Source organism: Dromiciops gliroides, chromosome 2, assembly GCF_019393635.1.
Source record: "Dromiciops gliroides isolate mDroGli1 chromosome 2, mDroGli1.pri, whole genome shotgun sequence".
In the NCBI taxonomy this organism is placed as follows: domain Eukaryota; kingdom Metazoa; phylum Chordata; class Mammalia; order Microbiotheria; family Microbiotheriidae; genus Dromiciops; species Dromiciops gliroides.
The window spans coordinates 146,514,291-146,538,880 of record NC_057862.1 but is presented as its reverse complement, the minus strand read 5'-3'; the positions used below and the strand labels follow the sequence as shown (position 1 = coordinate 146,538,880).

The following is a 24,590-nucleotide window of genomic DNA, read 5'->3' as shown; positions in this document are numbered from 1 at the left end:
CTGAGACTCACCACAATTTGTGTTTATGTGCTCACAGTGTACTTGGTTCTCGGCTTTGACCAAACCTGAGTGCTCTCCCAGGGTAAAGATGTTGATGACATTTAGCAGGGCCTCCCAAACCAACAAGGCCCATCATTTGCTGCTCTCGTCAAATTTCCTTGGAGCTCCTTATGCATACTTAAACATATGTATCTAAACCCAAGGAAGCTTAATAGTTTTTACTTCTGATGCTATAATGCTAATAATGGTTTTTTCTTTTAAACATCCAACCATAGTGTCCAAGCTTGATGGAAAAAAAAAATCTAAAAACAAGAGTTCTTAGCCTTTTTTTTTTTTTTTTGGTGTCCTGTACCCCTTTGGCAGTCTGGGGAAAACCTATGGAACCCTTCTCAAAATTATGGGGTTTTTTAAATGCATAAAATAAGAATCCACTAAATTACAAAAGGAAACCAATTCTTTTGAAATACAGTGATCAAAATATTAAGAAAAATACAAGTTTATGGACCCAAGGTTAAGAACCTCTACCCTCTCTGGACCTCTCCTTGGTTCACATCCTGCTGCTTCTGAGTGAACACTGATGAAATTAAGTCCTTCCTCTTATGTTCTAGAACAGAGGAACATATTTTTGAAAGAAATTGTTTATAATACTTCAGATTTTAAAGATGATTTTTGTCAGAATTTATTTTCCATTTGTCTATTGCAGACAAAGGTTCTGTGTTTCTGCTCCTGAGTGTCAGTCATTCCAACTGTTCTTTCTAGCTGGAAATGTCTCATATAAAGTGACACATGAACATAGAAGATTACACATAGTCTTTTAAAACAGAGTTTACCAACTATAGCCATCCCTCCGCCCCCAGTGATTAAAGCTATGGGGGTAGGGTCTTCCTGGGGCTTGCATGTCTTTTTGCCATCACTAGCAGGACAATTCTCATAGATAATTCTCATCTTCTGTCCAACTCACCCTTCAACCCCTTGTGGAATAGTGGAGTTTTCATGAATATACAAAGAAGACACTATTGATCTTTTGTCAGAAAATAGGCCCCTCTTTTCAGATTTAAAGTATTTTTCACTTGGCAGCAGTCTCTTCTTTGATGCCGAGATGGTAACATTTACCTATTGGGTTTAATTGAACAGATGGGGGTTTTCAAAAGCACTTTCTGGAAAATTTTCTAAAATAGGAGCTTTGGGATCTATCTAAATAGGTTCTATTTAGTCAGTTATATTTTGTTCTGTTAAAGGTATATTGAGAAAACCTATTTTTCTTTCCTAAGAGGCAAATAGAGTGCCACTGAGCTGGTCTCCTAAGTTCTCATCCCTGTAAGTTCAGGCAATTATATTTTCCTCTTTGTTCCTCCATTGGAAAACTACCAACATTAATCGTTCCTAAGAAAGCAAGTCTGCATCATAACGACTGAGTTTGGGGTCCCTTGAGAAATTGAAAGGGCTTTATTTGCCCGGCATTAGCTCCTGCCAGGAAAGGACTTCTTTTTCATTTTTTAAACTGAATGTCTTTGAGTGTTAAAGCTTTACTTTTTAATTAAGTAAAAACTCAAAATGCTACCTTGAGATAGGAGAATATACCAAGCTAGATGAACTAGGATCTGGTAAATTATTCTCTGAACCAGCAGCAGATACTTGAACCAACATAAACTACTTTAACTTCCTTGCCCCCATCAGGAAACTTCCCTCCCTGAGACATCTTCCATGTTGAACTGTATATGTGTAGGCAAAGTGGATATTTATGAACCCAAACCTGATTTTACATTGCAGGGACATTCTATGGGGGCAAATACAGAGGATCAGAAGAAAGCTTGCAGGACTTTGGGTTTGCCATCTAAAAGTAAACATTGCTCTGTAATGCTGAATTGATGTATTGAGAAAAATTAGCCATCTTCTTAGACCTGACCCAGGTCTAAGGTTACTGCTTCAAATGCAGGCAGGTTAGTGAGGCTTGCTAGAGAGTGCTTTAGTACCCTATTCTGGTTCTGCTGGGTGACTCTGTTGCAGAGGTAGAAGCCCTTGGGGCACCAGGCCCAAGGAGTCAGATTTGCTCTTGAGAACTGCAGCGAAATGAAGGTCCCAGTGCAGCTTCGTCACTTTTGCTAGTGCATTGCTCAGCTATGAATTGCTGCTTCAGAAAACCCAGGCTGGGTCTAAACTCTCTTTGAATGGAAAATGACCATTCTGGACAGTGGAAGATGGATTATAGAAACTTGGCCAGACACTTCATTCTTCCAGTATTCCAGTTTTCTAAAGACAGAGTTAAAAGAAGGGTTGTTTTTCCAGTATTTATCAGGAGGTAGTATCAAAAATATGAAATCTAAGAGCTGTTGGAAGCTGCTTATATTCAGGAATCTCTAACATCCAACACAGTTAAATTCAGCATCAACAAAAAGTTCTCATGCAATTTTAGGTTTATGGTACAAATCTACTTATAGAAATGTATCACAAACATCATTAAAGTTCTTCAGCAACCTGGACCACTAAAGCAAGAAATATCTCACAGTTATGATTAATTTAAATTACTAAGTAAGAGCTATGGATCCTAGAAACAGCTAGAGTGAGAGTTATTAGCTATTAAAGACAGCCCTTGGACAAGGGAGAGTTCTTTTTTTTTGTTTTATTTTTTTCTTAATTCATAGAAGGAGATATTAGTTTTTAGAAAGCCTGAAGTACTAGTATAGAAATTAATTCATCAACAAGGGCCCATAAGGTACTGAGCTCTGTGCTTGGTTCAATTGAGGATAGAGAAGTAGAAGACATGATAAGCTTGCCCTTCAGAAGCTTACAATCTAGCTACAGTTTAATGGGGGGGGGTTGTTCATAAATTAGCTTTCTAGAAACATAACTCATTTTATAAAAAAAATTCAGCCACGAGGAGCCAACCAAATATCACACAAAAATCTAGAAATTTCCATCATATGCACTGACATGTAATGCTTCTATGGCATGTAATCGAGAGTCTGGTAACATTTACCATTCAATCACTTAGAAAACATTTCTTACATGCCTACTATGTACTAAGCACTGTGCTAGGTGCTTAAAACAATGAGAAAGATTGAAGGAATTAAAAAATATATAATTGGAGAGGACTGTGTTGGGGAGGGGGGGTGTCAAAAAAAGTAGTAAGAAGAGACCCAGTGCACAAAAACCACAGAAAAGACAAATGGATAGTAGAGAAACTGTGTGATGTATAGGATAAAGGACTGGCCTTAGGATCAGGGAGACCTGGGTTCATTTTCTGCCCCTGACTCATACTGGTATATGACCATAAGCAAATCCCAACCTTTCAGCACTCTAGGCAACCCACTAAGACTCTACATTACAGACTAATTGACTATCTACATTAGTGGAGTAAATTTTTATACTGAGAATTCTTCTTAATAAGGAACTCCCTGGTCTGGACCAATGATAATAATGATGATGATGATGATGATGATAATAATAATAATAATAATAATAATAATTTTAAGAGCACAGAGCCCAGTTTCAAAGGATTTAAAATCTATTATTCTAATTTTCCCTTCCCATTCTCATTCTTTATATCTTTTCTACCAAATCCATTCCTATTTATAGACAATACCCTTTTGGAGGTAAGAATTATGCTAGGTGTTTTCTTTGCTCTGGAGAAGTGTTCCTTTCCCAAGGTATTAGGAAGATGTAGGATATGAGAAAAGAAAATAAGGTTTGTGTTTATCAAGGAAAGGTCCTTAAAAAGGTATGCTCTGGCTTCTTTGGCTTTCATTTGGAGCCAGATACTATAAATTAAAAACTCTATTACAGTCTATGGAAATGAGAATGATAGTAAGGGACTGAATATGTAGCTTGCTTCTTAATTGGGGGCTCAGTGTTCAGCACTTTGGCCAAATTCTACTGGAGACTCTTTGGACCAAGGATTACAACATTGGGTCTAAATGAAAAAGGCAAACAAAACAAAATAACTATTAGCTTTAAAAGATAGTAATATCATGCTTTATTTTCATATGTCAGGAACAGGCAAAATGTTAAGTAGATAAGTTAACACGATTGAATGGGCCCAATAGTTTCTATAATCATGCTCTTAAGCTTGCTTATTGGGTACTGCTGGTAAATGCAATCTACAGCTGAGGCTAGAGCCCCGCTGAATTACACTCATGCCTCAGAGCTGCAGGGCACGTGAACCCATTTCTTCCCAAAACGAAATGTATGAAACAATAGTTAGAACGTTAATGCTCAAATTACCCAGTGGATTTTGGTCAATCATTTTATACTCAGTGTTATGGAGTTTATGATAGAAGCCATAAAGTCTTTCTAAAAGAGGGATTCATTCTCAACACAGCTCTCAGGGATCAAATCTTTGTGGAGAATGAGAATGAGTTGAGAGATGGTTTCAGAGTGAACTAGTTTGTGGCTTGCCCTAGTAAAAGTTAGTAAAGCTCAGTCTTGCTTAGCCCTAACTTTGCCGTTCCTTAAAAACTTAACAGCAAAAAACTCCCCCCAAAACCTAAAAAAGCTAAGATGGCTAATTTTGGAATTGTCAGGGAACTTAACTACCTTAACTGATGTTATCATATTTTGGTTTTGGAGTTATACATTTTTTTTGAAGCTGTGTGTCTTGAGGTTTCATCATTTGTAAATAAAGAACTCTCAATGGTAATTAGTGCATCACATTTTTTTCTGAATTAGTTCAAATTAGAGAGGCAGTGCGGCATGGTAGATTAAAACAATATAAACTTCTTAACTTGGAGTAAGAAAGACCTGGGCTCCAATCCCACTTCTGATACTTACTAGCTGTGTGTGCATGGACAAGTCACATAAGCCTCAGGCAACTCTCTAAGATTACAAATTAGAAAGAGGTTGGGATCTGCTTCAAAGTCCTTGATATTATCCTTGTATTTCAAATCACCACATTACAGATACTTAAACCAAGAAATAGGATGTCAAAAAGTCAGGAAGCATCAGACAAAATGCTCCCAGAGACAAAGGAAGAATCATCACTTAAGTGAATGCTTCATTTATTTCTTGAGCATCTATTATGCATACTAGCACTTCCAGGGAAACAAAACTCATTGAGTGGAGAAGATGCTCTGAGAAGGTCATTCAGTTGTTGGCCATTCTGCTCTATATTGTCAAAGTAGGTCATGAGTAGCAGAGTCGATTCTAAGAGCCCTAACTCCCTAACCTGTATCCTTGAGGAAAATTGACCTTAAATGCAATTTAAAAAAATATTCAAAATTTAGTCTTTGCATAAGTGTTGTTTTGTTAATTGGCTAATGGTGTTTAAATGACCCATTCATTTATAAAAATTAAAGATCTAAATAGGTGGACACTCCATAAGGCTCTTAAATGTACATAATCCTCTTTTACTGGATTTACAGATTTGAGGTATTTTCCTGCTGACCTTATAATGTTTTACTGTTGCTTTGACTTGAACTAAGACCCACAATATGATAGCATTCACTCTCTTTTAAAAAAAAATTTCAATAGGGAGACTTTTTTTTTTTTAGAAGTTTCAGTCCCATTCTGAGTTTATTTTACTAAAATCTGGAAGCAAGTGAATTTGTCTGGGACTGAGTTAGGAACTTTCTTGATGTAGAATGGTTTACCTGAAAAATGATGTACCTGAAAAGTAGCAAAATAGTCAATATGTCAGTACTTCAAGGATCCATGCCATCATCCATGGAGGTATCCTTCCACTGATGCAAACCACAAAATTCAACAGATGGCTGGTCTTATGGTGTTAAGCCTCTCCAAACTTAGCAAGCCTGGCTCTGTAATGGCAGACACACAATCTATTATTGATCCTATTTTCAAAGCTTTATGAGTTCAGTAAAGAATTCATAGAGCTTGAACTCTGTTCACATGGCCTTCAAGAAGCCAGGGTCAAACAGGGCATCACAGTAGAATTATGGTGAAGAGGCAACATATGACTAAGGTGTGCCTTATCACTCCCCAGTATAAACCCAAAAGCCACTTCTGTTCTGTGTGTTCCATCTTCACCCAGTCTAATTTTCCTTGAGATGGATAACTAGTATTTTAGGTACTTGGTAGCTATGGCTTATTTTTGGTGTATTTCTCCAAAGGTTTTGTAGACTAAGTTGGCAAATGGTATGTTTGAAATCTCAAACTTCAGTTCATTCAGTTCTATGAGATGTCTCGAAGTCACTGAGAATTATCCTGTTTGTTTTCATCATATCCAATCATTGTTATGTCACACGTTGTCTGCAGAAGGGTCTTATGACATTTCTTTGAAAGGAAAAGGAACATGTTTTGCCTTTAAATCAAATGCCAGATCTTCTTAGAGAATGCCAGATCGATCCAGGAACCACAAGCTGTGTGAATGAGGTGCGTGTCCAGCCTTTTGGATTTTTCTGTGCTTGCACTTGGGAGCTGTAGAAGATCCTTAAAAACCAATTAACCAGCTTCTCTTGGTCCAGCAAGACGCAGTGGAAGAACTCAGCTCTTGTAATGATGGAGCCATTTTTGCAGAGCAGTGAGCAGTGTGCTCTTGTGGCATGTGGTAGGCCTAGCCAACCTCCTAAAAATGTTCTGCTGCTCGCTTGAGTTTGTAGCTTTTCTGAAGTTGGTTGTGTATTTTTCAGTGTACAGCTTTTCTTTTCTGTGTTTGTATGGTCCCATCTCTGTTGTGCCCTGTCCCTGTTAAGGCTGCTCAGCCTCATCTCTCACACCTTACTGCATCTGCAAGACATTGGTGCTTTTACCAATCAACTCTATCATGCCCTTCTGCTGAATCGAGAGTATTTTTTCCTTTCCAAACTCCCTAGTTTTATAGGTCATATAAGTGAACCAGCTCTTGAACCAGTTCTTTTTTCTTCTAGCTATTCTATTTTCCTCAAAGAAAACTGTTTGTCTCCTCCCTTTGCTTCTTGGAATCTTAGAGGGAGCCAGTCTTAGAATCACAGATTGTTCTTCTTTCTATCTCAAGGTTTTTGACAGGAAATGACCTGAATCCAGATTCCTGCTAGTATTGTTTAGCTTTGAGCCTGCAGAGGGAGAAAATATTTAATTTGAAAATATAAGGTTTTTTTAGCTCTGTCTCTCTTTTTGTATTCTTTATATCTTCTCTGGAACTTACATTCTAAATCCTTCCTGTAGGCTAATATTGGGCAACTTTGTCAGGCATTCATAAAAATGCTGTGGTGCAGTAGTAGTAGTAATAGCAGCAGCAGCAGCAGCAGCAGGAGGAAGAATAATAGTGATGGTAGTAGTAATAATACTAATACTAATATTAATATTAATAATAATAGCTTGTTTTTATACAGTGCTTTAAGTTTGCAAAGTGCTTTACAAATATTATCTCATTTGATCCTCAAAACAACCCTGGGAGATAAGTGCTATTATTACCCCCATTTTACAAAGGGAAAAACTGGGACAGAGAGAGGTTGAGTAACTTGCCCACAATTGCACAGTATTTGCGTATTTGAGGCAGGATTTGTACTCCAGCACTCTATCTGCTGTACCATCTGGCTGATTATAACACTTGAGGATAAAGATCTCCTTATGGAGGATCAATAAAGCTAGATTCTTCTTCCTGATAAGCCATGGAGACTGACTATGTATTCTTAAGGAAAATCCCTTCATCTCCCAGTGGCTTAGTTTGTTCATATATGAAAAAAAGCTTGATTCCTACTGAAAAGGAATTGGTGACAGGATGGGAAGCACCATGTTGTTCAGCCAAGACTGGGATTGATTTCTCAACTGTTTGTTCTACTTTTTGTGGCATTTGAGGTGATTATTAGAGTGACAACTTTAGAAATTCTACATTGTGGAACACTTAGCCAAGCAGTCAGACTTGCCAATAATAGTCTTATGTGGAGAGAAGAGAGTTGGCAATAATAGGTATTCTGGGATTCAGGAACAAGAACAAGGGCTATTTCATCAAAAAAATATATGGGAAATTTAAACCACAAGTAAGGTTTTTTTCCTCCAATGATTTATGACTAGAAACCTGTGGATACCTTAAAAGAAATCTAAAACCCAAATTATACTATGTCAAGGCCACAAGCCACAAAGGATCAGAGCACAGGTAATGCAAATAGCATAAAACCCTCCCATAAGGAATAACATCTCCTTAAGCCACAGTGAAGTCCTTGTGTCCTGGGGTGGGAAGAACTTCTGGGGGCAGTGGATCTGGGCCAGGGAGTCTGTTCTCTCTTGCCTGTTATACAGGAGCATTGACTGTGGCAGATGTGGGCTGAATGTAAATGAAGCTGCTGACCCTTAAGTTGGTGGGTGATGCACTTCCAGGCCATCTCTCTCCAGCATCTCTGCTTATTGTAATGGAAAGCCAAACACTGGGCTAGAGGAGCACAAACTGGCCAGGAGACCATGTAGAATAACTATGGGCAGGGGAGAATACATGGGTAATGGAGATACAGCTTTGAGAAGACACTGTAGTAAAGACTTAGGACAATCAGACTCCAGCCTTAGGAAGAGAAACGAGGAAGCTTCTGTCTTCAGGGCCTCATACATAGTGTGTGTTTGATAAATGTTTATTGGCTTGAATTAAAGCCTTTATATTCCCTAAGTAGATGGAACATTGTTACAGAGCTTGGTTGAGCATTACAGGGGGAATCAGGATAGCCCTAAGGGAGTTTGATGACTATGATCCTTGCAGTAGGTAGGCCTATTGTCCAGCTGGATTAATGAACCAGTCTATATCAGGGATCCTCACTATTTTGAGTGTTATGGTGTTCATGTTAATAACTTGGCTTCAGGGAGAAGAGGAATGTGGCCCCTTGAGATTTTGCAGCCCCAGAGCAAAAATTTCTCAGGGCAAAGTCACAATCTGCAGAGGTTCAGTTGGGCCAAACAAAAGAATAAAGCAATTATATATACAATTGAATCTAAAGTTAATGAACACCTCTCAGATTTGTCTAGAGGTTGAAAAGAGTACCTCCAGTTTGTCTAAGAACTGAAATTGTTTCATCTTGAGGCTGTACTACACAAAGCACTGGCCTTTGACTAAAAAAGACCCGAGTTCAAATTTATCCTAAGACGCTAGCCATGTGACTCTGGGGCAAATCATTTAACCTCTGCCTTAGTTTCCTCAACTATAAAATGGGGAGGTAGAGTAACAGCCCCTACCTGCTAAGGTTGTTGTGAGGATCAAATGAGATAATATGTGTAAAATACTTAGCATAGTGTTTGGAACAAAGTAGGCACTTAATAAATGCTTGTACCCTCTTTCTTTCCTCCATGGGTCAGAAGTTTATCGTAAGCATAACTAGGCTGCATTTTACTAACAATTTCTTGCATGAAAGAAATGGCATAAAAGATATAATCCAGGAGATGTATAAAAAGACAATGAGGTGGGCTGTTCATAAAGTGCTAATGGATGGATAATTCAAGGGCTACGTTATACCTACATAATGTTTAAAAAAAAAGACCATGAGAAATGCCAGGAGATATTAGGTATCCTTTATGGAGGATTTTTGAGACAATACAGAGGAGAGTCACATAGGATGAACAGGAATGGATTGCAGTCTTCACCACTGACTCAGTGACATCACAGATCCATTGAATTATTGAAGTAAGCCCAAGAAAGGAAATCAGGAAAGGAAATAAAGCTAGAGAAATGAGACTGAAACAGGACAGTTGACTTTCTTGGAAATTCAATTAATTCAAGTCAAGTCAACAAGTATTTAGTAAGTGCTTACTATGTGCCAAGCACTGGGAATATAAATACAAACAGGAAAACAGACATTGTCCTTCAGGAGCTAGAAAGGAAAAGGCATAGGGTGGCTAGAGAAAAGCAGGGAGATTCTGGAGTGCAGTCAGGAAAGGAGTGAAGATGTGGCTGGCCTGGGCATGCATCCTCCTCAGAATGAAGATTCTGGGGAGGAACCAGGTCATCAAGAGGAAGAGGGAATTTCCAGTGTGAGAAGGCCAGGATAGAGTGAACTCCTAGGGTGAAGAGGTTTCTGCAGCATTCATAACAGAGAAAGTCTGGAAGACTTTCATTCAAATAGCTATGAAAAATTAATTGTATGCAAAGCACTATGCAGGGTTAGTATTTGGGGATACAGAGAGAGAAAATTACATAGTCGCTGAAATGAAGGTGCTTACAATCAAGTAATTTTTCAATCCCATGAAGGGTGGATTGCAATTTTGGAGAAACTGGAGGTAGGGAGATAGGAAGGTCATCACAGAAGCCCAGGTGAAAGGTGATAAAAACCAACCTTGGGTGGTAATCATGGCCTGTGGGATCTCTAGGAAGAATGACAATCTCTCTTCTCTTCCTCCAAGAGTATTTTCCCCGACTAGTGGTAAAACTCAAAGTTTGAAACATCCCTAAGAGACCTGCCTAACCTCAGGACAGTCTTATTCAACACATGGAGTCCAATCAGGAAAGATTTGACTCTGAGTTAATTTCCACTTTTTTCCCTCCTTTTTTAAGAGCAAGACTTTTCCTACGCAGGACTGAGTATGGGTATGTGGCTGGCTGGCCAACTGTGCATGTTCCAGCAGAGTGATCTTTGTGATTCTGTTTGTGATTTGTGCCTGTGGTAACTTGGATCTTTTCTACCTGCTTTTCTGTGTTGTCGCTATGGGTACTTTCCATGTCTTTGCAATGGGTCTTATATATGGAATATTTCTCTTATTTTAAATCAAAATGAACTTGCCAATCAGACATTCACTGGATGAAAGCTTTAATCAGTAGTATATTTCCAAAGAGTCTCTCTCCTAGGCTCAGTATTGGCCGAGATGTGAAGCCATCTCCTAAAGATGTGCTGGTGAAAGATGGGTGAGCCAAAGATAAACTGTTGATTGGGTGTATAACCTTGGGGATGGGCTACTCCTTGTTTTGTGGATGCTTGAAATTCTGCTTTGTACTTTTTATTCATAATCAGACATGGAAATTGCAGAATATTATTGAATCTGGCAAATAAGCCAAAGTTAAAAAAAAAAAAGATACGATACATAATTCTGTAGTATCATTAAGTTTGTAGTTGCCTCCTTTCAAATGCCTCACTAGAGAATATCTAATTGTGTCCTGCTAAGACAAGGCACTAGAATCAGATGTTATTTTCCCATTTTATTTCTCTGTGAGTAATTTTACAACTGTGATTCATCATCACATCTATTTACAATAAGATTAAGTGGAAGGGAAAGGAAGGACAAGGTTTCAATGCCGTGTATTGATTCTTTAATCACCAGGAGTCATCCTGTCTGTGGCAATAGCTGGCGTTTTAGGAGTCTCCATCATCCTTGCACTATCAATTTGGCTTCTTCGACGGAAGAAGAGGTGAGCTGGCTTGGTTTTATCATGCTCCGATGCTTGGGAAAGGCTACAATAGATTCTATTTCTCCACAGATGCTACTTACACCATGAAGCCTAGCTTATGTTAGCATGAGAATATATATCAGAAATCCTATGAAGGTTAGGGTGGGATAAAGGGGACTTCTTCATAAACAAATGCAGATTTCTTATAAGAGTATAGATTTAGGTCTGGAAAGAACCCTAGAACTGTCCGATGCAATCCTCTCATTCTTCAGATGAGGAACTAAGATTCAAAGAAGTTCAGTGATACATTCAGTGTCACAGAGGTAATAGTAAGTGGCAGAGTCAGAATTTGAACCTATGTGCTCTGACTCCAGCGCTCTTTCCACTGTGTTCATCCTAAGACCTCTGACTACCTATCTGACAGGAGAGAATGATCACGGCTGTAAAAAGTAACGAGGGGCTTGACCAATCCTATTTTGGGGCATCTTCTCCCAAGCTTAGCCATTCTAGTCATGAGCTGGAGAAAACCCACGAAGAGCACAGCCTACCCCAGAATGCTAGCCTCGTTCTTACATCAGCCCTGGTGCTTGCTGCTCTCCCTCCCCTAGCTGACGTGTGTGTTTTCCTTGTTCCAGCAGCAAGAAAGAAGAAAACAAAGGAGTTATTTACAAACCTGCTGTCAAGAAGGAGGCTGACATGAATCCCTGAGAATCCTAGCCCTCCTTTGAGGCTTTCATCCAAGGGAAGATCCTTTGCCTTGGACAGTTTGGGGCTGCTAGGCATTTTCCAGAGTGGATCAATCAAACATTCCTATTGGTCTTGTTATCTTGATGTGACTTAAGTAGAGTCAGGTGTAAAAAGTCATCCCCTTAAGTTTTCACTCTGAAGGAAGAATTTTCCTATCAGGAAGCACAAACGCTGAGACATTTGGCAAATCTAGGCAAGATTTTGAATGAATCTGGATTCTGGAGCCACACGCTCAGGCACACACTGGTGCCCAGGAGTGGGGAAGTCAACTATTCCAGCTAGATTAGCCCAACCACACTCTGCTAAAGAACCTCTGCAATACCTTAAGGATAACTGTATAGGGTCACTAGACCATGTATCAGGGACTTACATATCATGCTATACTCTTGCCACCTACTTTTAAAAATAGAGCTTAGGGGCAGCTAGGTGGCACAGTGGATAGAGCACCGGCCCTGGAGTCAGGAGTACCTGAGTTCAAATCCGGCCTCAGACACTTAACACTTACTAGCTGTGTGACCCTGGGCAAGTCACTTAACCCCAATTGCCACACTAAAAAAAAAAAACCAAAAAAAAAAATAGAGCTTAGTTAGATTTTTTTTTTTTACTACCTTTCCCTTTAATTACTTGCATAGCATTAAAGAGTATTAACATTAAATCCCTATAAGAGGCACAGGATACACCTCCAACTTTAATCAAAAACTTGACATTTTCACTAACAACTCTGATTTTCATAACCTTCTAAATCTCACGACAAAGAATGTATTTGTTGGGGAATGCATTTGTCCCTTAAACCTCACTTGAAAGGTCTGTGAAACTCTTGTTATCATAGCTATAGAAACTACAGAGGCAATCCAATCCCACCTCCCTTAATTTTATAGATGAGGAAACTGAGGCACAGGGAAATGAAGTGACTTGTGCAAAATTACCCAGGTAGTAATAGTCAGGATTTGAACCCAGGTCCTCTGACTCCAGAGCCAGTTCTCATTCCCCTGTATTCCTGTTAAGCTAAAATGAATAGTCACTTTCCAAGGTTTGATTTGTGGGAACCATTTTTCCTCTGGTTAGGAAGAGTTGGTCCTCCATTCTATTCCTTTTGAACAATGTCAAAATATTCACATGTATCATAGCAAACAGAAGTGGGGCAAGAAAATTATGCTCTCTTATGCAAAAGGTAAATTAGGGTTGACCTTGGCTGTTAATGTCTGCATATTAATTAACTGTAGAATCTTGACTTTTCAGAGTAGAAGCACTAAGTCAGGGACGCTGATCCTGGGTTTTGACAATGATGTGGCCAAGATCTAAGTGTTTTTGTATGTGGGAGGGAGTAGATGAACTTGGGATGGATAATGGTGCTCAACCTATAAATTTTATGTTGCATGTAAATTTTCACATAAGTTCTGAGTATTCAGTTACTTGAAGGCATTTTTCAAGCCCCTGAGAACTAAAAATTAGCTAGCCATACCCAGGATACTTTCTGGTAAGGCAGTGATGTTTTGTGTTTTTCAGACTTAAAAAATAGATATACACTTTGGACCCTAGAAAGATAGGTTGAGATAGTAGATAGAGGGCTGGTATAGTGGGGGTATGGGGTGTGTGTATGTAACTTACCCTTGCTGTTTTCCATACTAGAGCAGAAATGAGATCAGAGATGACTCAAATTACCTTTGGATCTTAAGCAAAGAATTGGTAGATTTTTAAGGCCAGAGCCAGATGTCATGTGTCATTCTGCTTTATTGAGGGATAAATGCATCTGTAATAAACACATGCACGAGAAAGACGAGTCTCCTTTAGTTGTGGTCAGTCAGTTAATACACTGCTGGGCATTTTCTTGAGTGCACCAACCAAACATGAATATTGCACGTGTCCAGTTCACAAGATTCTTTCTGCAGGGGTCGTCCCTTCTCTCAATTTTCCATCGGAGTAGTGACAGTGATAGCATGTGACAGAAATCCAGTCACTGAAGCCTATTTAGGCTAATTCCCCAAGCCATCATGGGCCCCCAACATTTGTGATTTCTGAGACTTCCTTTCTCCCATTTCCTCCTCACTTGGCTGCCTGTGCAAAGCTGAAGGGGTTCTTGCTGATCAGTGCCACTTCTCAGGACTTGGTAGCTCAGGCTTGCTAGAAAGCTCAGGAATAACCTGTCATTCTTCATAGGGCTTGGACATCTAGCCACATTGGACACCACCACATTCTTAATGAGGGCTACTGTGTAAGAACCACCCAGGAATTGAGGAAGAGATATAGGGATCCAAGGACTGTTATTTAGCAGTTTAGTAGACTCTTAATCTTGGAATGTGACCCTTTTACCCTGTTTTGGAGAAACAGCAGTTACAGTCTCTTTTAATGAGCAGTATGAAACTAATGAGATCTGTTAGCCTTGTCCCAGGGCAGCCCATCAGAAGTGAGCACAATTATTCCACAGGAAAGTAAGGGCCCTTTAAAAAAATTCTTAACACACTATATAGATGGGTTTTATGTCAGGGAACAGAAAATCAATAATTTTATCTGGCATAAGTGCTATTCATAAAATAGGAAACTTACTGTTAGGTGGAGACATAGCAGCATTTTTGCTCTTCTTTTCCTTTCTACAAACTCCAAATGTGTGGTCTCAAAGAGAGCAAAGCCCACAGCAGCGATAAACCTAAGGAAGTGGAAATCAGGTTGCAAAAAGTCAAAAGCTCCTTTCCTATCCATCAAATCCTTTCTGCAGGTTGGCAACAAACTTAGGAATATTTTTTCTTAAAATACCAATTGCTTTAGCTCCAAGGAAAGAAACTTGATGATGAATGAAAATAATATGTTTTACTTTTACCCTGAAACTAACACTGAGGTTCAGTGTGTACAAAGCAGCTCCCCAATATTTCATCCCTCTTATGCTTTCTACTGATTACAACAAGGATCTAGGTCTCTCTGCCCAGTTTCTCCAATAATATCTGACTGAAATGATGACAGACTCTATCATTTCCATTGTCAGATACTGCCTTTGTATTATGAGTAATTTTGATGAAAATGTACATTGTAAATACAAAAGATTACAAATAAAATGTTTTCCATTTCAGTCTTTGGAGTCTGAAAATAAATATTAGTTTAGCACCTACCAAGTGTGAGGGACAGTGCTAGGTTCTGGTGATAATAACCCAAAACAGAATCAGCCCTGCCCTGCCTTGAAGGAAATTCTGCAGGGGGACCATAGAGGAAAAGTCAGGATAAGGATATGATCTTGTTGTTTTTGTTGTTTATCCTTTGTTCTCAAAGAAGACCATGACGTTGGGGTGATGTCATAACTTGTAATGAATTGGATTTAAGTGAAGGAGGGCTGTGCAAAATCACCAACTTCACTTTCCTCCAGAGCCATCTGGGTCTAGTGGCAAGATATATATCAGAAAGACTGGAGATGGCCCCGGATGTTTAAGGCAATTGGGGTAAGTGACTTGTCTAGGGTTACACAGCTAGCAAGTGTCTGAGGTGAGATTTGAACTCAAGTCTTCCCAACTTCACCTAGCTGCCCCCAGGATACAATATATGCACAAATATATATATATATGCATATATATATTTGTGAATATATACACATACATACATACATATACATACACAGACACTATCTATCTATTCCAGATAATTTGAGAAAGGAGAAAATATTAACAACTGGGGGCTGAGGGTGAGATTAGGCAAAGTTTCAAAGAGGAAGTGTTAAATAGTTAAATAATTTGAGGTAGCTAGGTGGCACAGTGGATAAAGCACTAGCCCTGGATTCAGGAGGACCCGAATTCAAATTTGACCTCAGATACTTGACACTTACTATCTGTGTGACCCCTGGGAAAGTCACTTAACCCCCATTGTCCCACAAAAAAAAAGTTAAATAATCAGGATACTAATAGACTTTCAGGGCCACCTTGCTGCCCATTGTTATCAACACTGAGGTCCTGCATATTGGCTCAAAAGAGATAATTATAGATGTATTTTCCTTTGTCCAATCAAATAGCTCATATTTTTGGAGACCTCCTCTGTGCTCAGTGCTATCATTTTACCCAATCCAACAACAACAACATCTAATTACTGGTAAAATGACTGTCTTAGAGAATCACAGAATCTCAGAATCTCAGGGTTGAAAAGAAGACTAGTAAATAACTTTTGCATAGAGCTCTAAGGTTTACATTGCAATTTACATATTTGATTTCATTGATACTCTGTTCTATAATGAAGGTGTCAAACAATGGCCTGCAGCATGCCTAGCTGGAACTAAATTAAAATGTAATTGGGAAATTTTTAACTAAGTAAGTAAAAATACAATAAAACACATGTGGTTTTCTAGGAGCAGGTAGGTGGTGCATTAGATAGAGTGCTTGGCCTAGAGTCAGGAAGATTCATCTTCCTGAATTCAAATATGGCCTCAGATACTTACTAGCTATGTGACTCTGGGCAAATCACTTAACCTTCATTGCCCTGCAAAAAAAAAAAAAAGTAAGTTCATGGGGGCAGCTAGGTGGCTCAGTGGATAAAGCACTGGTCCTGGATTCAGGAGGACCTGAATTCAGATCTGGCCTCAGACACTTGACACTTACTGGCTGTATGACCTTGGGCAAGAAACTTGACCCTCATTGTCCTGCCCCCCCCCCAATTTTTTTTTAAGTAAGTTCATAGACCCCTCTAGAGAATGTTCCTCAATAAGAAATTATTCCAACTGGACATTGGATAGGATGTTATATACATGTTGGTAAGCATATATCTCCCTTGTTTATGCCTCCCTTGATGTTAATAAATCATAGGGTCATTGAAAAGAGTTATGTCTGTAGTCAATTTATCAAGGTATCTTGAATGAGTTAAATGTAAGCATGAGAGACTTCTTGAATGAAAAAAATCTTAAGCTACATTTTGTTCTAATAAGTCAAATTTTTTTTGTAATAAGCAGAAAACACGAAGGTATCTTGTACTCTTGTAACTTTTCAGTCAATAGTGTGATGGAGATTTGATCCTCAAAAGAAAATTATTCACAAGAGTCTGCCTGTTCTTTTCTCATGTTTTAATCAAGGACATCCTGGGGAGGGGCAGCTAGGTGGCTCAGTGGATAAGGTGCTGGGTCTGAAATCAGGAAGACTCATCTTCTTGAGTTCAAATACAGCCTCAGACATTTACTATCTGTGTGACCCTGGGCAAGTCACTTCACCCTGTTTGCCTCAGTTGGAAAAGGAAATGGCAAACCCCATATAGGGTCACAAAGAGTTGGACATGATTGAAATAACTGAACTACACATCCTGAAGAGAAAATAGGTTTATGGGTGAATAGTCATCAACTGATGGGTCAGGAGTGATTGTTCTCTCCATTGCCTTTTGGGGAATATTAATGCTGTCTGTGGTTGTTGCTTTTTTTCTGGATTCTTCTCTTCCTTGAGATATCTTGAAAAATGATCCTTCAATGTTTTCAAGATTATACAGTCTCCAGCATGGATTCCTTCACGTTGGCCAGGTCCAGCTGCTCCTGCTAACGTCACCCTTTTTACTCTTTGTATAACACATCAGGTATTGAGGTGTTAGTGCCCAAATCTGGTGGTTCCCTTACTGCAGATAATGATAAGTTATTCCATTTTATCTCTATTTGTTGTGCTCCTGCCAGTTTCATTTTTGGGATGATTTGGCTCAGTTGGGTTTCCATTCCTCTATGTGGTTTAATTTTTTTTTTTTGCCAGTCAATAAACATTTATTAAGTGCCTACCATACACCAGGCACCGAGCTGATCTCTGGAGATACAAAGACAAAGAGGGCAGTCCCTGCCCCCGAGGGGCTCACAGTCTAACAGGGGAGACAACATGCACACACTTATGTACAAACAAGCCCTGTACAACTGAAACTGGAGATACTCAACAGAGGGAAAGCATTAGCACGAGGGGCTCAAGAAGGAGGCCAGTGGCAGAGAGGAGAGAAAACGTTCCGGCTCCAGCTGGCTAGAACAGCCAGCCTGGAGATGGAGGAAGACTAGGAAGGGCTGTGACTCCTGACTCTGCCCCCACCCCCTGCAGGCAGCTATGATGGCCGAGGAGCTGAAGAAGAAACAGGACACCAGTGCCCACTTGGAGTGGATGAAAAAGACACTGGAGCAGACAGTGAGGGAGCTGCAGGTGCGGCTGGATGAAGCGAGCAGGTGGCCCTCCCTCTCTGCTGTTTTAGAAGATGCAAGTTTTTGGAATCTTCCAATCATCGTTCTCTGTAGAATGAGTTACCAGTGTTGCCATTGGCTGCCATGTCTTTTCAACTGGTGAAAAGATTAAGGGTTTGCTGGTTAAAGCAATTTCTAGGCTATTTTGACTTACTCATTGTGACTACTACTTTATGTTGGTTACTTTTATTTGCAGGAAATTATAATAATCAAGGTCAATATTTTTATCTTCACAATTTTCCCACACTGATGACTTTAATGCATCTGTGCAAGCATATCTCTATGAGGATGAAGACAGAATATTAGTGCAGGCCCAATTACAGTACTTTTTTTTTCTATGGCCTATTTTACAAAGTCTAAAGGTCTTTATCCCAACACCCCATCACACTGGCACATTAAGTTTCAGCAAGCCTGCATTTCTCCTCAGGACTCTAGGTGTATACTTTAGGAGTTAAGAGTTCTAAAGCTATCAGCTTGAAGTTCCATTTTAGTGAGTTCGCCATAATATCAAGCACCAGCTATCTCTTTCTTTGATATCCTTGCTATTATTGATTACTGCCTTGATAGCAATTTTACTAATATTTAATGTGTACTGAGAAATAATTACTGAGCAGTTATAGCAAAAAACAAAGGACAAAAATGTCCCTCTGAGCCAGGATCACTCTCTCCATTTTATTACCTCAGTCTCTGGGTATTGTTTGTTGTTCAGTCATTTCAGTTGTGTGCAACTCTTCATGACCCCATTCAGGGTTTTCTTAGCAAAAATACTGGAGTGGTTTGTCATTTCCTTCTCCAGCTCATTTTAAAAAAAATAGTATTTTATTTTTTCCATAATTTCATGTTAAAACAATTTTTAACATTTGTTCTTTCTTTTAAAGTTTTAAGCTCCAAATTCTATACCTCTGTCCCTCTCCTATACTCTCTGTGAAACAGTAAGCGATCCAATATAAACTGAGGCAAATAGGGTTAAGGGACTTGCCCAGGATCACACAGCTAGTAAGTGTCTGAAGCTGGATTTTAATTCAGGTTTTCTTGTCTCTAGGCCTGGTGCTCTATCCCCTTGGGCATAGTGGGATCAAACTTAACATAGTTCCTACAAAGCATCACCCCATCAGGTTAACTTCTGTATGTGGAATTGATGCTGGAGGCTGATGTGGTTCCTTGCTGCAGAACATGGTATTCTAACTACCAGTTCAATCCAATAATTATCTAGGCCAGGCAAAGGGCAGCTAGGTGGTGCCATGGAAAGAGCACTGGCCCTGAAGTTGGGAGGACCTGAGTTCAAATCTCACCTCAGACACTAGCTGAGTGACCCTGGGCAAGTCACTTAATCCCAATTGCTTTAAACATCTGGGGCTATCTCCAGTGGTCCTGATATATATCTTTTTTTTTTTTTTTTTTTTTAGTGAGGCAATGGGGGTTAAGTGACTCGCCCAGGGTCACACAGCTAGTAAGTGTTAAGTGTCTGAGGCCAGATTTGAACTCAGGTACTCCTGACTCCAGGGCCAGTGCTCTATCCACTGTACCACCTAGCTGCTCCCCTGATATATATCTTGCCACTGGACCCAGATGGCTCTGGAGGAGAGAATGAGGTTGGTAACCTTGCATAGCTTTCCTTCACTTAAATCCAGTTCACTACAAGTCATGACATCACCCCAATGTCATGGTCCTCTTTGAGAACGAAGAACAAAAAAGAACAGGTCAGGCAAATCACTCCTCTAGGCTATACTGGTGCACCAGGCTCAGCTGCCAACAAACTATGGTATGGGCTTCTGTTACTGGACCTCTACTCCTCCAAACTTTTGAAGCTCACAAGTCCCTAAACCAAAGAAGAGAAGACACAAACAGGAAGTGGCCCTATCCCCAGCATAAACTCATGAGCTAGCCCAGTGGAAGTAAGGGACCTCCCCACTCTTACCCCACTCCTACCCCATCTGGTCCTCTGGAGGTCAGGAAGTTGTCTTTATGCCTTAGGGCCAGCAAGAAGAAAAGAGTGTTTTTCTTTTGGAGCCTTTTGCATGTACTCCCAATTCTAGCTCAGATGTTATTTTGCCTTTCATTTATTACATAGCAAGCTGACAGGAAACAGTCACAGAGTGCCTGTGCATGCTTTTAAATGGAGAGCCAAGCCCCACCAACCCACATCATTATAGACTTCTGAAAGCAGGTTCCCCAAAGCTACAAAGGATTGGATCCTCATTGGCAGGTCTCACCCTTTTACATTACTGTAAGATATAATAGATCTTTTGTCTCCCTGGCTCATGGCACAGCCTTGTACATCCTAGGCATTTAGTAAATGTTTGCTGAATGGATGAGACAGTGGAATCATATTATGTTTAAAGTTCCTTCCAGTCCTAATAGCCTAAAATCAGCACAAAAGCACTAGTTAAAGCCCTGCCAATTGATGAAGTCTTCAAGGGAAAAAGAATAGAGAAAAGAGCAGTACAAGTTCTTAGAGTTGCTATCAAGTGGAAAATGCATCTAATATATGCCCAGTGATAGACTGATGACTGTCCTCCCAGGACCAACTTGCTTAAGTCTAGAGAAGCTCAGTGCCATGTTGACTGTAAGGTAATGGGTTATTCAACCACATGAACTCTTGTAGAGCTAAGGTATAGAGATATTGTGATATGTACCTACTCACTGAAATAGTGGATATAGTTATTAAACATTTAAAAAATATTCTTAGTCCTTTGGATGTTACACTAATTAGAACTTTATTTGGTTTAAGGAACTCATTTTTTAGAATGCCCTTGTCATATATACCTCATCTGGAATGCTGTCTTAAGTTGTGTGAATGATGTTTAAGAAGGACTTGGATAGGGGCAGCTAGGTGGCACAGTGGATAGAGCACCGGCCCTGGATTCAGGAGTACCTGAGTTCAAATCCGGCCTCAGACACTTAACACTTACTAGCTGTGTGACCCTGGGCAAATCACTTAACCCCAATTGCCCCGCAAAAAAACAAAAACAAAAAACAAAAAAAAAGAAGGACTTGGATTAGCTGGAGAGTGTTACAAGGACTACAATCAGGATGGTGAAGAACTTTGAGTTCATGTCCTAGGAGAATCACTTGAAGAACCTGGGCAAGTTTAGTTTGGAGAAGACTCAGAGAGGACCTAAGGACTGTCTTGAAGCATTTGAAGAGTTGTCACTTGGAAGAGGTTCTAGACTCATTCTGTCTGGTTCCAAAGAGCAGAACCAGGAGCAATTGGTAGTGGTTGTAAAGAAGCCGTTTTATGTCAGGAAAAACTTAACAATTAGTACTGTCCAAAAGTGGGCTGAGCTGCCTTGAGAAGTCGTGAGTTCCCCCTTCTTGGACGGCTTCAAATGGAGGCTAGTCAGCCACTTATGGAGCATGTTATTATACGGATTTCTTTCACACAGGAGTTGAATTAGATGGACACTGAGGTCCCTTTCAGTTCTCAAGTGCTGAGATTCTGGAAAGCTAAGCTACTGGAACTCACATTGTCTCTAACTAGATAAGAACAGCCTCAGTGAATGATATTGTTGGAGTGGGAAGAGGAAAAGAGAAAAAAAAAGAGATACGGAAGGAACACATAGTATGGTGGTTAGAATCAGAATTGAATCACAAGATGGAGTCAGTGTAGCTCATTCCATTCCTACAATTCCCTCAAAAGCCAGTGTAGGTCAGATTTTTCCACTAAGGTGACATTTTTTGGCTCTCCATGAGCTCCTCCTCTCCACCATTGTTAATGGATTCTCAAAGATATCTCTACTCTAGGACATTCACAACCATTTCCCTTCCTCTAAAAAGAAAAAGAAAAAAAACAACAAACAAACCCAGTTTAATGACACTGAATCATATAGGAAGGTCACTTTTTATTTAAAAATCCTCTTATTAATTAGGAGATGACACTACAAGAGGCCAGTCCACATGTGAATGGTCATTGCAGACTGCTGCTCACTGCTTAGAAGGTCTAAAAGTGTTGACACTACCCTTCTTACTAATTCACTCCACATTCCTTGAAATTTTCCATGTGAGGTAGATTAATTCCTCCTGGATTTGCTGAGCCCAGAAAGTGCCCAGCAAATACTGAGTCACGTCTATAAAATGTGAACCTTTTCAGGGGGCAGCGAGGTGGCTCAGTGGATAAAGCACTGGCCCTGGATTCAGAAGGACCTGAGTTCAAATCTGACCTCAGACACTTGATACTTACTACCTATGTGACCCTGGGCAAGTCACTTAACCCTCATTGCCTTGCAAAAAAAAAAAAATGTGAACATTTTCTCCCACCCCTACTGCCATAAATTATGCAAGGACCTGCACATGGCTAAATGATATTATTTAATGTTCTTCCTTTGACACGTGGCCACCAGAAGTCATGAGTCATGCTTAAAAGTCAGAGAACATGAATAGCTGGAGCCATCTATAGGGAAGTCTGGGATCCACAGTACTCAGGCTAAATCAATCAACCAGCTAGATTTTCTACAGCAGAGCTGCTAAGACTTTATTTGCTCCAAGGCTTTAACTGCCCATGCATATATGCATGGCATATATGTCTGTCAGTGATTTGGCAACTGAAAAGGATTAGTTTGAACCATTATAAGAAAGAGGGAAGTTTGGTATTCACTCTTAGTTTGTCCTTACTAACTCTTTTCTTTTCCTACAAAGAATCAGAATAGGAGCTCAAGTGAGAACTCGGAGCAAAAGATCCTGATTTGAATTTTGGCTTTGACAATGACCTTGGACAAGTCACTTAGGATCAAAGAAAAGATTCTACAGGCCATCTAATTCAACTCCTCAATTCACAAATGAGAAAACCGAGATCCAGAGAAGTTAACTGATTTACCCGACTACACAGGTAATAGAGGCACCTAGGTAGTGCAGTGGATAGAGCACTGGGCTTGGAATAAGACTCATCTTTCTTAGTTTAAATCGAGCCTCAGACACTTACTAGCTGTGTGACCCTGGGCAAGTCACTTAACCCCATTTGCCTTAGTTCTTCATCTGTAAAATGAACTGGAAAAGAAAATGGCAAACCATTCCAGTATCTTTGCTGAGAAAACCCCAAATGGGGTCACAAAGAGTCAGACATGAGTGAAACTAAACAACAACAGGTAATACGTCAGGGAACAGATCTGAACACAAATCACTTGACTCTAAATTGATTACTCTTTCTACTGTAGCACATGGCCTCCCTTTCTTTGCCTTACCTATAAAATAGGGATAACAATAGTTGTTCAATTCACAGAACTACTGTGAGGTAATAATGGGTGAAAAGCTATTTGCAAACTTTCAAGTGTTATGTCCAACTGTTGTCATTAGTCAAAGTGCATACTACCCCATCCTAGCAAGTTCACTTAGAGCATGGCTTCTTAAACTTTTCCCACTGACTGTTGTGAATGGATCCAGCCATTCTGGAGAACAATCTGGAACTATGCCCAAAGGGCTATCAAACTGTACATACCCTTTGATCCAGTCATATCTCTGCTAGGTTCATATCCCAAAGACATGTCAAAAAAGAGTAAAAGACCTATTTGTACAAAAATGTTTATAGCAGCTCTTTTTGCAGTGGCCAAGAATTGGAAATTAAAGAAATGCCCATCAATTGGGGAATGGATAAACAAGCTGTGGTACATGATGGTGATGGAATATTATTGTGCTATAAGAAATGACTAGAAAAAAAAGAAAAAAGAAAAAAAGAAATGACTAGCAGGATGACTTCAGAAAGGCCTGGAAAAACTTGTATGAACTGATGTATAATGAAGTAAGCAGAACCAAGACAATGTTGTGCACAGTGACAGCAATATTACTTGAAGAACTGTGAATGACTCAGCTATTCTCAGCAATACAATGATCCAAAGTAATCCCAAAGGACTAATAATGAAGCATACTATTGACTTCCAAAGGAAGAACTGATATTGATTAAACAGAGACTGAAGCATGCTATTTTTCACTTTCTTTTTTCCTTTTGAGTTTTCTTATACAAAATTACTAATATGGTAATGTTTTATATAATTGCACATGTATAACCTTTTCCTGATTGCTTACCAGCTCAGGGAGGGGTTAGAGGAGGGAGGGAAAGAGGGATAGAATTTGGAACTCAAAACTTTAAATAAAAATATTTATTATAAAAAGAAAAAAACCCAAACAAACAAACAAACAAAAAAACCAAACATTTTCCCATTCACAACCCCTTTTTTTCCAAGAAATTATGTGACTCTGGGCATATAGGTATATAAATCAAACATTTACTGCCAAATTTTTCATGACCCCCACATTCAGTTACTCAACCCTATATGGAGTTGTGACCCCATATGGGGTAATGACCCCACAGTTTAAGAAGCTTTGAATTAGAGCATATTTCCGGCACAGTCCATTTGAAAGAACAGTTTCTATTCACAAATCAGGATTGGCATGACATTTCTCACCTGTATACTCTAAATATGAAAGAGCAGGGAAAGGGTGATCTCCATTCACATGGCAGAAAATGAC

The 24,590-nt window shown here is 39.6% G+C and overlaps 1 protein-coding gene across 2 annotated transcripts in view; it reads left to right on the top strand.

Moving 5' to 3' along the window:
• Nucleotides 1–12,379, top strand: part of CA12 (carbonic anhydrase 12) — a 70,117-nt gene extending 57,738 nt beyond the window's left edge. The window contains exons 9-11 of one of the 2 annotated variants that reach the window (XM_043982599.1): nucleotides 10,400–10,432; nucleotides 11,161–11,248; nucleotides 11,866–12,379. In XM_043982599.1, the coding sequence (XP_043838534.1) occupies nucleotides 10,400–10,432; nucleotides 11,161–11,248; nucleotides 11,866–11,935 (191 nt within the window). In that variant the 3' untranslated portion in view covers nucleotides 11,936–12,379. Of the gene's footprint in view, nucleotides 1–10,399; nucleotides 10,433–11,160; nucleotides 11,249–11,862 lie in introns of both variants that reach the window. The other variant, XM_043982598.1, reaches the window with a different exon arrangement.
• Nucleotides 12,380–24,590: the final 12,211 nt, after the last annotated feature.